At 40.9% G+C, this 14,509-nt stretch overlaps 1 protein-coding gene across 2 annotated transcripts in view; it reads left to right on the top strand.

Moving 5' to 3' along the window:
• Nucleotides 1-10,067: 10,067 nt before the first annotated feature.
• Nucleotides 10,068-14,509, top strand: part of CACNB2 (calcium voltage-gated channel auxiliary subunit beta 2) — a 254,465-nt gene continuing 250,023 nt past the window's right edge. For both annotated transcript variants that reach the window (XM_086742188.1, XM_086742187.1), the window contains exon 1: nt 10,068-10,232. In XM_086742188.1, the coding sequence (XP_086598314.1) occupies nt 10,137-10,232 (96 nt within the window). In that variant the 5' untranslated portion in view covers nt 10,068-10,136. The remainder of the gene's footprint in view (nt 10,233-14,509) is intronic.

The following is a 14,509-nucleotide window of genomic DNA, read 5'->3' as shown; positions in this document are numbered from 1 at the left end:
GGTAGCAAAGGTAGAAATTGGTGAATTTTCTTGCAATATACAGAATTTAGCTGTGCAGATGAAGAGATTATATATAAACACTATACCAGATTGTGGTAAATAAACTTTTATTGCAGTTGCAAGCAGCAACATGAATACAAATTAAATAGAGTTTATAGACTGCTTTTGCACAACAGCTTATGCACAATCCAAGACAAACAGAGCAGAGACTCAGCTACGTAGTGAACTGAGGGTGCAGTGTAGAGTAGCATGTGTTTTCACAGCAGCAATTTATGAGGAGCACTTAGAAGCAGCACCTAATCTTCTGTCTCTGAAGTCTCAGAGCAAGAAGGATGTAAGAAGTTTCTTCTACACGATCTTCAAGTTCTGCTTGATGCTTTGGTGTGCAGTGTTTGCATTCCTAATTGGTAAGGCAGGCATGTAACAACCCAAATCTTGTTTATTTAGGAAGAAAGAAGGAAAGAAGGAAAGAAAGAAAGAAGGAAAGAAAGAAGGAAAGAAGGAAAGAAAAAAAGAAGGAAAAAAAGGAAAGAAGGAAAGAAAGAAAGAAAGAAGGAAAGAAAGAAAGAAAGAAAGAAAGAAGGAAAAAAAGAAAGAAGGAAAGAAAGAAGGAAAGAAAGAAAGAGAAGGAAAGAAAAAAAGAAGAGAAAGAAACAGAGAAAGAAAGAAAGAAAGAAAGAAAGAAAAAAGAAAGAAAGGAAGAGAAAAGAAAGAAGGAAGGAAAGAAGGAAAGAAAGAAGGAAAGAAAGAAGGAAAGAAGGAAAGAAAGAAGGAAGGAAGGAAAGAAGGAAAGAAAGAAAGAAGGAAAGAAGGAAAGAGAAGGAAAGAGAAAGAAGATAAAAAAAGAAGAGAAAGAGAAAGAAAGAGAAAGAGAGAAAGAGAGAAAGAGAGAAAGAAAGAAAAAGAAAGAAAGAAAGAAAGAGAAAAGAAAGAAGGAAGGAAAGAAGGAAAGAAAGAAGGAAAGAAAGAAGGAAAGAAAGAAAGAAAGAGAAAGAAACAGAGAAAGAAAGAGAGAAAGAAAAAGAAAGAAAAAGAAAGAAAGAAAGAAAGAGAGAAAGGAAGAAAGAAAGAAAGATTGATTATCTGGTATACTCACACTGGCAAAAGTTCCTAGTAAAAGCCCTTTTAGTTTACACTAGTGGCTGAAAAAACACGGCAGTCAAACTAATATTTCTTCCAGAAGGCACTACACAGCAAGCGAAGTTGGAATCGGTGACTGGGTGACCAGCCTCAGTTGGCCACCTTCCTGCTTTAGGACATTGCTGCCTCAGCAAAAAGGATGGCCAAATGGCTATTTTACTGGTTGGAGAACTATTGCACTCAACTTATGAGTGGGAACCAAGAATTAATCTTGTTTTAAATTAGCAGACTGGATTTGAAACAGCAGGAGTTCACGAGTTGATTCATGAACAATAGTTTGGCTGGAAACAGCTAAAATTTCAGTCCTGACTATCTCACTGTGTGTACTGTCATTGTTTCCTCTATGCTGGGTGACATATATAGCAAAACTGAATAAAGCAGTATTGTTCTTGGTAAAAGCATAGAGTAGAGATTTTTCTCAAAGCAAACAACCTCACAGTGGACCAAACTGCAAAATCCTGTGCAATTAATAATGAGATTCACACTGGTAAGTAATTCTTATGACATCGGCCATATTACTTATGCAAGTAGCCATTCACCAACGCATTATTCTGTTGTTAGAAGACTCACTCTAATACCCAATGTCAGCTTTTTTCCATGTATGTTTGATCTATTTGAAACATTTTGTGTCAGCCTGTAGAAACTAAACCATGTATTTTTCTATGTGCTGAATAGTAGACAAGCATTTGTAAGATAGCAAAATATTTACTGCAGTAAATATTGAATTAGTTTGTATAAAGTTCTTTGGAATACTTGCATGAATTAAGAATTGTGTTAGTGTTCGTAAGCCATACTGAAATATATCCAATGCAAAAGAAACCTTATTGTTTGGGATTCTGGCATCCAGCTAAAAACTAGTGTAGAGCACTTCACAACTCGTGAAAATTTCTATGAAGCTAACAAAGCTACTTATGTGAATGATTTGCAGGACTCCTTTTGGTGTCTTTATATACAGCTCATTCACAAATCTGGGAAAACTAGGGCTTAAGTAATAAGGAACATGATTTTTTTTCTCTTTTTTTTTGGTGTGTCTGTCTTCAAGTGGGCATGAAAAATTGCACTGCAGTCAGTAGGACTAGCAGCGAGGGCTGGGCTTCAGGGCTGCATTCAGATTTGCTCTTCTTAGCCACTAGAACATGACTAAAGTGTCCCCCAATTTCTCTAGCCAAATCTGGATGTCAGCAAATGAACAGGTGATCCTGCTGAGAGACGGCTCAGCTAGGAAACCAACAAGATTAAAGATTGATTTGGAAAATACCATATGACTTCAGCAACCTTCACATATGTCTTTATGCAACTCTAAAACTAAGTGAATTTAACATAATATCAATGTCAAGCATCACTTAAGCAAGCTATGCTTTAAAATTGTCTCTGACTGGTTATTTTGGGGTCTGAAATATATCCATCTCACTAAACCCACATCATTAGAAGAGAATAAAGTACTTTCATGATGGAGTTTCTCTGCTTTTGTGAGCTCTACAGTGATTCAGTCATGGGGAAACATAGATTAATGTGTGTTACTGCAAAACCTGCAATAATGGATTTAGGAGATATTTATTTTTGTTGTAGGCTAATCTATCAACATAAAAAAATTAAGATGTATCTTATTTTAGACTCTTTTCTAATGTTGGCATTGGTTAATATGACACTTAAAATAATTTTATTATACAGAAGCAGTCCACAGGCACTAGTCTAGCAAAAAATGGCTTCAATATTCTTGTTCTTATAGTAACTCCTAGTTGAGGACTTCATGAGCTGTGAGTGAATAAACAGATGCACACTGACTATATTTAAAAAATAAAAAAAAGAAAGAAAACCACTGAGTGACATGGATTTGAATATTGCCCAAACAAAGGCTGTAAAATCTAATCTTGAATTTATTTTGTTCTCAGAAAAATAATGTAATGTACAGAAAAATAACTAATTACCAAATACGATGATCTGCTTCCATTCTTGAGGAGGAAATTTTTTAAGGCTTTGCTTATTATCACTATCCAAAATGCATTTTTCTTCCTGTTGTGCTAGAATGAAAGCAAACATGCTCCAACATATCTTTCTTTGTAGAATCAGGGCTCTGGCTAACAGGCTGCTTCTTTAGTACTTGTTACCATGGAGCTGCCTCTGCCTATTGAATTCACCTGGGCGGACTTCGGATGGCACGCTGAAGTGGATTCAGTTTGTCACTTACACGTGTCTTCAGTGACCACAGAATTTCATAAAGGCTGTAAGGAAAAGCAAGTCCTGTTAGGATTTCCTATTAAGGGATTGTTTTAAGCAAAATTAAAGGTTCATTTTTTCATCGGGTTCTTCGTGAGATCATTGATGGCCTGACATTATCCGCTTGGAAGAACAATGCTTCGGCATTATCGTTCCTTGCTGCCTTTTTCAGAAATATCCACCAAGAAAATTAATCCAAGAGCGGATGTGGACACGTCTCACCGTGGCTTTCACCAGGAGCAGCAGCTCCTGCGCTACCCAGCAAGGGTGGTATAGCACTGTTTGATTTTTAATATCCTGGGTGTCACAGGCTTGGACACCAATACATTAGCTGTTGGTTTTCAATAGAACTGTAATTTTAAAAGCTGATCTTTTCCTATTATTTTTATCAGTGTAATTCCATCGTGCAATAAAAGTTATTGTGTCTATTTCAAGCTGGCTTTCCTACAAAACAGACCAGGGCAAAATTGAAGGGAAATTTGTTTTCTTAGCATCTCATGATTTAAAGAAACCACACAGAATTAAGAAACATGTCATACAAAGTACTTGAGATTGTATTTTAAAACACATGGTTTCAAAATAATATTAAAATACATATTTAGCTACAAAGTGTAGACTAAATCTCATTGATGCTTGCCACAGTTCTTGTCTTTGCACATGACTAGGAACAAAATGTTGCTATTAGGCTTCTGGCATTTTTTTTTTCTACAAAAGTCATATGGGATGCCATTGCAAAGTAACAATAAAAAACTATCATCTCAGCACAAACTTGGTTCTTAGGTTTTCGAAGGATACTTCAGGACAGTTATCTTAATAAAATGCAGGACAGCACAGAATCAGAGGGGAAAGTGGAGAAGTCTTACCCACTGTTTCATTTTTCATGTTTCGACTTTCAGGTGGACAAACATTTATCTCAAAATTTTACTCTGGAAATAGATAAGATCATTTGAGGGCAATTAATGGACTGTGGCTAATATAGAATTTACATCACAGTATTAATGAGACTGCTGATATCTTATTTTTCAGAATAATTTTTCTTATGAAACTTGAATGCCGCTAAAGCTTTATTGAAAATTGCTTTCTTACAAAATGAGAACTTCAATTTTAGTAAAGATTGGTGAGCAGCTGAGTAAAAGAGGCTTAGAAGTACGGGAGATAAAGAAGGAACAAACAAAAGCGCGAAGACTTGTCTTTCTTCGCCCTCCTTTTGCTGCATAAACTCAAAGTACTTACCAAAAATTACTTTTCAGAAGTCAAACCGATGTTATTCTGCAGGAATGTTTTCAAAACTGACCCCGATTGCAGTTTGTTGTTTACAGCTAAGCTGCTGTCAGAGTCGGTGTGCTGCCAGTAAGGAATTCCTGCAACCCTGCTCTAAGCTATGTATTCCTGCTGTCCCCTCTTCCCCTTTCACCTTGGCATCTTCATGGTAAGATGGCTCATGGAGATAAAGGAGCAGAGAGCTAACCCTATGGAAAGGTAATTAATTTTCTGTTACATTTTGCTTTTAAATCTTGAACAGAGTCCCTCGTGCTCAGAGAAGCACAAGAGGTGTGCAATGGAGGATCAGGTTAGTGCCGCCAAGGCAAGAAGGGAAGTCAAATGCTTGCTGTTAAAACCAACGTGATGGTAACCTGGAGCAATCTGTGCTTCAGATCCCTGCACGTATAAACTGGCAAAAAATTTGTAAACTCTTAGGTATATTAACTCTGCCAACAACCTTGGTAACGATGAGTTAACTGTCAACCATGTTGATGGTTTTGTCATTGTCTTTTCTTACACCATTTATTGTGAATGAAGGTTTGCTTTGGTGCTGCAAAGAAGTGATTGTTGGGTGGAAAAAAAAATACGTCTTCTCTAAAGCAGAAAAGCTCAAGCTGAGCACAGGGCTTAATGAAGGGTAGAGGAAAGGCCAACCTCAAGGAGCTGAGGAGAGCTCAGATGCCATCCTTGGACACAGGCCGCACGGTCTATTAAAAGCTGTCTCTCATGTCAGTAACTCACATGGGCTGAGCATATTTGTGGGTGAGAGTGCTATAAAGCCTTTTGTGCTCTTGTGATTCAAGTATTTAATAATAAGAGAGCAATTACTATAAATAGGAACACCATAGTTGGTAAGGAGTGGGGATACAAAAGGAGATATGTGGTCTGGGTTATGACAAGAGGGCAAAGAAAAAGGAAAGAAAATATCAAATGAAACCAGCAACTTCTGCAGAAGTGCTTAATCAAATGAATTCTGTAAACAACCCATCGACAACAAAATTCTCTCTCACAAAGTGAACAGCTTGTGAGCAGGAACGTGCCTTTTTTGGTCACGTTTTGCAAAGGACTGACAATATGTGCTTAGTAGGTGTTGTGGCTTTTGCAAGTATCGTGAGCCTTCCTGTGCACTAGCAGTACTTTTGCCAGTGTTTGTGTCTTCCTCGTACCTTCCATCATGTAGAAACCCCGCTCCTTTCAATTCACAGAACATATCACAACAATATCATTCAGGGTTTTGCTGCATCGCACCCATATCCTACAGAACAAAGCATAATAAACATGAGCGGGAAGAAAGGATCAGTTCATTAAATCCAGCCAGGCAGTGCTGTGCTCTGATATAGACTGATAATAGCTCCGTAAGCGAGCTTGTCTGGAGTGGTTTTGTTCAGACTTGTCGTGTGAAAGATAAAGTACAAAAGTAAGAGCAATCTCTTTAGTTTGCACTTGTGGCAGCCAGCTTCCAGTTTATCATCAGAGAAGAAGATGAACTATCTCTGTTCCAAGATATTAAATCCAGGTAACTGAGTGAATTATTGTTTTCACAATATTAAATGTCTAGCTACAATGCATTTTAAGCAGGAGGTGGCACAGAATAATAGATAGCCAGCACTTCTTTTTAACTGATATTTTAACTGATATTAACTGAAATTTGCTGTATCAGGGCTTTAAATATATACTCAATTAGAAGCATTTTAGTAGTTCTGTAAGAGCCATTGTAAGCTCACTGGCCTATATTTATGCAAGTTTTTAATGATCTCCCTTGGGCCTAAGTTATTATCTTTCAGCTGCATTTACACAAATACCACCCATCTCTCCTAGGCCTATTTTTGCACATTCAGGTGATGGTTATAGACTAAATCAATCCTGCACCCACTGTACATGTGCTGGACACCACATCTTTATATTGGTGCTAAAGACAATTAAATATGCAAAGTAACACACTGCTCCTTGCTCTAGAAGAACATCTAATCTCTCATACAGAAAAAAAAAAAGCTACTTTTTTTTTGGCACCCAAATGAGTTCTATCTTCTAAGGTTCTGCGGTAATTTTCTTTAAAAAAAAAACAACAACCAAACAGGACAGCTTATCTTTTCTTCTAGTCTTCTAGTAGTTACACATTTAGAAAAAAAAAAAAACAAATAAGCATGCACAACACCTCTCCATTGCAGATAAAACTGTAAAAAAATGCAGCAGAGCGGTTTTCTGCTGAGAAGTGGTTAGGCACAGCAGGTTGTTTTCCCCTTGAGAAAGAAGGAGCAATTCGGAATCTCTGCATATTGTTTTTACACACTGACCCTTATCCTGGAGCAGCTGTGGCCAAAAACAGCATGCAGAGGGATGACTGCGTGTGTATGTGTTCAGCTGAAGCATTTTGACTGCACATTTCAAGGTTAGAGAACTCTGTTCAACCGCTAAACAAAAGGAGTGAAGCAGAGTAAGATGCTTACAATTATTTTTCTAGGCTAATTTTCCAGCCACTCATTACATTAAGGCAATGAGCGATAATTGCTACTAAAGAACAGTTAGGTAGAATAGTTTTTCTCAGGAAGAGAAATGAAATAAACTTACTAGAAATTTGGAGGTGATGAGTGTGGAGGGGGTTTGTTATAGGTTTTCTCTTTTTTTTTTAGAAAAAAGTTGTACAACACAACCATTTATATTTAACTATTTTTTTTAAGTCTATGAGTTCCTTTTTGTTGATTTGTGCCTTAAAAACTTCTTTCTTGAGTCCCTGTTTCTACAGCCCTTGTACGTGTGTATATTAACAAGCAAAATCATTACCTTTATCTTTTTATAAAGGGAAAGAAGACAAAGTAATCATAAAAGATACAAGACTCAGCAAACAAAAAATGAACTTAATTTGATATATTCAAGCTCTAATTTATGAGGGAGTAGAAATACCCTTTCAACACAGATACACAATTTATGGTTTTGGAAAACGTAATGCTTCTGAAATGATCTCTGCTACTCTTAAAGGAGAATGGCATACTTGAAAAACAAATGCTGTGTTATTTATATACTCTTTACAAAGTAAAAAATTCAGAAGGCAAAATGAAGAACCACTGTTACATGATTAAATAACTGCCACTCCCTTCTCTGCATGAGACAGACTAGGCAATCTCTGACAGCCTGAAAATTTACCAAGTAAATGTACTGAATCATGGTGGATCAAGAGCCTTTCAGAGAGGATGGTTTGAATCAGAGCAATAAACAGTTCCAAGCCATAAAGGTGTTAGAAGTCAAACCCAACATCTTCCGATAACAGCACCCCACTTAGCAATCATTAACGTTTACTTATGTATGATCCTTCTTTAATGACTATGATGGTCACAAAAAGCAATTCCATTAAAACAATCTAGTTTGGAAGCGACAAATAAAATAACTACTTCAAGGCCTATATTAGAAGATGAAGTATGCATTCTTCCCACCAAATGTGTAAAGAGAAAATATCTTTTTGGTTATAAGCACTAAGAGAATATATAGAAGCAGTCCAGGCTCTAGCATCTTTATAGTTTCAAGATTATTCAGCATCTCTACTGAAGTATTTGAATGAAATGTAAGCATGTAGAAGACATTATTTTAGCTTAAAATTATGGTTCTGTTTTGCCATAGACAACAACTTCAACAAAATTCTAGAAGTTATTTTTGAAGAATACCATGACAACTTTTCAAAATGAAATGCGAAACTTTTCGGAAAATTGAAAGTTCTCAAGCTTCTTTAAACCTTGGGGCACTTCCACTTGCAGAGAAAGCCAATTCCTTCACAAAAAAAATAGGTAGTTCCTGTGGGATATTTTCACTATTCATACAAGAAAATCCATAGGGGTAAGCTAATTCAGAGAGAAAATTAGCTAGCCATTATGAAAAATGTGATAAATCAACTACACAACTGGGAGAAAGCTTGAAAGTACTTCTTGAAATTGAACAGGATTTTCTGCTGGTTTTGATTTTCAAGCTTTTTTTCCTGTGTGTTACTTGTTCTTAGTAATTGTTGTGATTTTAAATATATGACATTAGGCCACTCAGAGTTTCTGTACTGATTTTTCACTGTTTACAATCAGTTGATAAGAGATTTCACAAACAACCACAAAATGATACCGAAAACACAAGTTTCCCTCTCACGCTGCATGGAGAGCAGCCAGGTCCAATCCAAAGACGATGACGAGAGGCAAGAAGTCTTCTTCTACAAAATCTTCTCTGACTACAAGTATCAGTCCATTGTGCACTTAACATAGAATCATGGAATGGTTTGGGTTGGAAGGCACCTTCAAAGGTCATCTAGTCCAACCCTCCTGGCAAGGAGCAGGGACATCTTCAACCAGATCAGGTTGCTCAGAGCCTCATCCAACCTGGCCTTGGATGTTTCCAGCGATGGGGCATCAACCACCTCTCTGGGCAACCTGTTCCAGTGTTCTACCACCCTCATTGTAGAATTTTTTTTTCCTAGTGTCTAATTTTACAGTGGTCAGAGGGTTTAGTCTCTGCCAGAACAGTCGTAAAGTTGGATTTTCTTTCCAGGAAAGGAATGATGGATCTTTCCAGGGATGGAGGGCGATTTCCCTGGGTGAGGTTTTGAACAGGTCTTTCAAAAGCTTCCTGCATGGTACCTGATAACACAACTGAAATTGTGCTGCTCTAGGTTTATAAAATTAGACAGTGGGCTTCATCCCACCTGAGGGCTGTGAATTCCTCATCCCTTGTCGTGCACAGGAATCTCCAAGAAGTAAGGGAAGAAACCGTATCCACAAGATAGACCTGCGAAACTTTCTCTTTGGAAAGCGCAGGTTTGTTCGCTAGAACCACTCGTACCCCATGGCTCAGGCTTCCACGGGGGATTGAGACCTGCGGTGCCACACGGCCAGGCCGGAGCAGGACCGCCGGGGGACTGCCCCTCTCCCACTGCCCCTTTCCCACTGCCCCTGGACCAGAACTGCGCCCGGTAACCGGCACTCTGAGAGCCAGGGAGCCGCCTGACCGGCGGGGCGCCTCGTCCACATCGGACCGACGGCAGACGGGAGCCAGCCCCGCCCGCCCACGGCCACGGCCAAGGCCGACCCAGCCCGCCGCAAGCCCACCGGTCGACCGACCCTCCCGCGGCCCGGTCGAGCGGCGGGAAAAAGCAGGGCCTGACTCCCCCTCCGCACCCCCAACCCCAACTTTCTCGCTCGCCCCTCCGCCGCGCCCGGGGGGAGCCAGACACCGCCCCGCCGCCCGGTAGCTGCCGGGAGGGCGATGCCCGCTGTCACTTTCTCTCTCCCTCCCGCACGCACCGCCCCCTGCCCCCCCCCCCCCCCGCCCGCTCCGCGCCCGCCGCCGTTGCTGCCCCGTCCGCCGCCGCCTCGCCGCGCTGCGCTGCGCGCTCCCGGCCGACAGCAGCCAGGGCCGCGCCGCCGCCGCCCGCCCGCCCGCCCCCTGCCCCGGCATGGCCGGGCGCTGAGGGGCGCCCCGCCGCCCCGCCTCGCCTCGGCTCTGCCCCGCCGAGGGGCTCGGCGCCCTGCCGCCCGCTCTCCCCGCCAATGGTCCAGAGTGACATGTCCAAATCGCCTCCCAGCCCGGCGCAGGAGGTGCAGATGGAGCTGCTGGACAACCCCCTGCCCGCGGCGGCAGCGCAGGTACGGTGCGGGGCGGCGGGGGCGCGGGCGGCGGCCGGGGGCTGCGGCGGGGCCGGGCTGGGCCGGGCTCGGAGGGCTTCGCCCCGAGGCAGCGGGCGGCAGGCGGGGAGGGGAGGGAGGGAAGCGGCGGGGCTGCCGGAGCTCCCCGTCCTTCAACTTCGGCTCCCCGCCGTCAGAAAAGTTTGACGGCTCTCTTGAGGCGCCTGAAACCCTTGTCCTCTCCTCCCACCCCCAAATGCCATTTAATTAACACGCACAATAGGATGCTCTGTGCCGTAGAAGCTTCGTAAGCCAAAAGACCCTCGCAGTTACCTGGAGGGTAGATATACAAGAATACGTTGCTGTTAAGGTGCTCCTCCGTGCGTGTATTGCCCCCAGGTTACGGCTGGTTTTCCCTGCTCCAGTAACCTGTTGTGTCTGTCCCTGATGCTTACTGGGCACTGCTGAAACCTTCCTCATCTCGTACGGGCTGCCAGCAGTCTGTGCTGACGGGGGAAGACGATTGACGCTGGTCGTTGAACAGGATTTTTGGGGAGGCTGAGGGTGTCGAGCGCTCTGCAGATGTACGCTGCTCGGTAGCCGTGCAGAAGGTGGCTGGGCTGTCACCTCGGAAATGTTACCAACTCGGTCCATGTGCGCTGTGTTCAGGTGGACGGGTGAGGAGAGGGAGATGGGGTATGGATGTTTGCACGTTGGGTAAAGACTTTACATTTTGAAAGGTGGTTCCTGTTTAATATATGAATGTTGCGTAATATCTCCGAGTTTGCAATAGTTGGCTACAAAGACTTACGGTGCTATTTTTAAACCCAGTAAAAGAGTGGTAAAATCTGATTGCGTGCGTTTTAAATTACAAACATGCTTGTTCTTGTTAGGAGTGAGGTTTTTTTGCCTTTTGGGGTGGCAGTTTTTATTGCTGCTTCCTAAGCTATCTCTGATGAGGTGGTCCAGTTTCATCACAGAAGTGCTCAGTTCCCAGAAGAAAATGCTGTCAGTCTGTCAAAAGACTCACTAATTGATCTTTACTTACTGGGGACCAGTGACAGCAGAACAAAATCCAGGCACTGAAACAGATGAGGTTAAGCTAAAAGAGAAAAAAAGTGTCTCTTTGGATGTGAATTTGGCTGCAGCCTCCAAGTGCAGAACAGACATTTCAGTAGGGCCATATGCTTTGCCAGCTTCTCCAGAAGCAGTGGCAAGGGAACTAATTTCTGACCTACAAATCCCCCCCCTCTTTTTACATCTTTTCAGCCCCAAGCACAGAATTGTCAACTGTTGAATCATATGGTGTCGCTTTGCTGTGGACAAATGTCAAATACTCATCATAAAACTGATTTTCACCCTTCCTTTTAACTAGGCATAAAGATCCTCTGTTTAGAGAGGAAGGATAGTTTGCTAACACCCACGTTATTTATGTTTCAGGTGAAGTACTTATATTCTGTTTCACAGAATTGGTTTCTGAACACTTGCAGCCAAAAGGATCCACTTTTAAAGATAGTAATAATGCAGCTTTTTAGTTCAGGGAATATTTTTCAATTTTCAGCACCAAAGCCATTAGGCAAAACAAGAATCATATCTTCTCCATATATACATTTTCTAGTCATACATAAACCTTTGGCATAGAGGAAAAAAGATTATGGAAGCAAAAGAGCCCTTTGTCTGAATAACACTGTTAGTTAATTCCTTAGTATGCACCGAGAGACAATTATTCTGATTTGAATTTTTGCTCCATTAACATGAGCTCCAAAAAAAATCAATATTGTAAGATCTTGCTGCTTCGGAACATACTCACAGCGAGAAGGGGAGGCTTAATGAGAACATGTGAATCATCAAGTAGATTGCCTACAGGTGCTTCAGTTATGCCCACTGCTATCTTTTTCACTAAGGTACTTGAGTATCAATCCTAGAAATGTCTCATGCCAAGTAAAGCGTCAGGGGGAAAAAAAAAACCAAACAAACCCAATGTTCAAGCTTATGGAGTGATATGACTCCTAAAAGTATTCTCTCTGAAGTGCTACTTCTGGGAATTATGATTTAGCAAAACATAATTGAAGAGCCTTTGTAGAGTTGTAACAAGCTTCAAAATTTCTCTTTTCCAAGAATTTTACTTTTGCAAAGTTGAGGATTTCTTTTAAGCTGGCTGTACATCATGGTCGATGTCTTGGATCGTGCCTGTCCATCGATTTTGGCCAAACTTGTCACCACTTGGCAGAGGAGTGAAGGTAGTTAACACTCTGGAAGTAATTACTCTTAAAAGGTAGTTAAATATGTGAAATATTCCTAGATAGCCTCTGTGTAAAATCTGTTTCTTATTTTCATAATGCATTTTCCTAACCAGGTCTGCAAACAAAATAAAATCTCTTTAGGTGTTGATCATGACAGTTATGCTGGGAATTTCTTTGCAATGAAGACAAGGTATTGGTGTGTTATTCTGTATTACCTAAAATTCTGTGGCTTCTAAGTCCATGTAACTGTAAAAACATAGTTCTAGGTACTCACTCTGATCCTAGTCCAGATGGGGTTGTGGTACAGTTTCAGATGTCCAGTTTTGTCCAGATGGATGCACAAGCGAACAGTTACACTGTGGAGTTACTCACAACGTCCAGGTGTATGTCAGTGCAAAATGGTAGTTTTAGGTGTGGCCCTTTTGTAATAAAATCAACACTTGATTTTCTGAAATCATGAAACAAGCAAACTCTGTTCAAATGCATCAGTGTTTGATGATCAGTGTCTGTTTTTTAAAAAACTCAACTCCAGTCCTCTTTTTAATTATTTATTTCAAGAACACTTTAATTCTAGGAAGTTGAATTAGTAGAATATTCAATTTAATAATTGTAATTAACCCAGATGCTATGCTGATTTGTTTATAATATAATATAACCTAGCACATTAATGCCTTTCATGGTAACTCTTGGTCTGTCATTTTCTTTTTTCCTTCCCTCTCATGTAATTTTTTTTTCTGATCCTGCTTCAAAGTCTCTCAGTCCCTAGAAATCATTAGATTCAATTTCTATTGCTATTTTCTCATCATAAAGCTTCCTGTGTTGTGTCACAGGAACAGTCATAGCAAAACAGATCAGTAAATTGTACGATATGTTTCAAAGAAAATGTAATGAAACTTCATATCAAGCAACTACAGACTAGCTCGTGGAGGGAGAAGGTGTCTTGCCCTGGATGAATTCTTCCCTGTTCCCATTATTATTTTCCTTCTGTTCTTTTTCTTGCCTTCTTAAGCATCATCTGTCAATGCAGGACAACATGACACATTTTAAATGAAAACAGTTATCTTCTTGATTGTTTTCTTCAGCTCTTTCACTTGCATTTACTTTTTCTCTGTCCCCTGATACTGGTAAGATCTCCCTTCCAAGTCTAAAGGCTTCGTTGTCCGAGGAGCGCTTGGCTCTAGCTGGTCGGGTTGCATTGCTGAAGGTGAACAGCAGGCATAGGGTTAGGGACAGGCTTGTTCGGTTTTCCTCCTGTATTGACTGCAATTCATGGTAACGTGAATTTTAGAGTAATGAGTGTGTTGTGACTCCAGAATATCAGCTTGGTTATTTGGCTCTAGCACTGTTGTCCTTCTTGCACCTCCAGCTGTCTTCTTAGTTGCACAGTGCCATCCCTTCACTGCCTGTCTTGTGCTAATGAGGAAGGGGAAGAATAGCCAGAGATGTATTCTCAGCGGATTAATCACACTGCCCTCTACTGCTCTCTTTCAGCTGAGTTGATTTATCACAATTCATGCTGTGTTTACCTATTCTTCAAATAAACATTTTGCAACAGTGTATTTCGCAGTACTGACTTGCAAGAATACTTTGTAAGCGACAAACAAACAAAATGTATATCCCTTTGCTTACTTAAATAATAACAATAACCCTTAATTATAGAGGCATGGAAGGTTTTACTCTCTTCTGGCAGCATCCCTGGAAGCCAGATGCAATCTGGCAGCAGCTCGGTGGAGTATATACAAATGAAGAAGCGATAAAATCCAACTCCATTCATTGAACTTGCTCGTGGTCCTCAGCAAGAGGTAGTGGTTTCTCTCCTGATGTGGTAACTTCCTATCAGTGTTGCCCTGCTTATTGACAAAAATAAATTTTAATTCTCCTTCACTGAATAAAGCCCTTCAGGTTTCAGCTGTTGCTTTTCTGCATTATCCTGAAGTCTATCAGTAATAGGTGATCTTGCATGCTCATCTCTTCCAGAGGCATTTATTTGCCTCTTTGGTATTAGACATCATCAGCATATATGGGCTATAATAATTGTTTTTTACATATTCCTAG

Source organism: Chlamydotis macqueenii, chromosome 2 (assembly GCF_036417535.1).
Source record: "Chlamydotis macqueenii isolate bChlMac1 chromosome 2, bChlMac1.mat, whole genome shotgun sequence".
Taxonomy (NCBI): domain Eukaryota; kingdom Metazoa; phylum Chordata; class Aves; order Otidiformes; family Otididae; genus Chlamydotis; species Chlamydotis macqueenii.
This window is presented reverse-complemented; position numbering and strand designations above follow the sequence as displayed.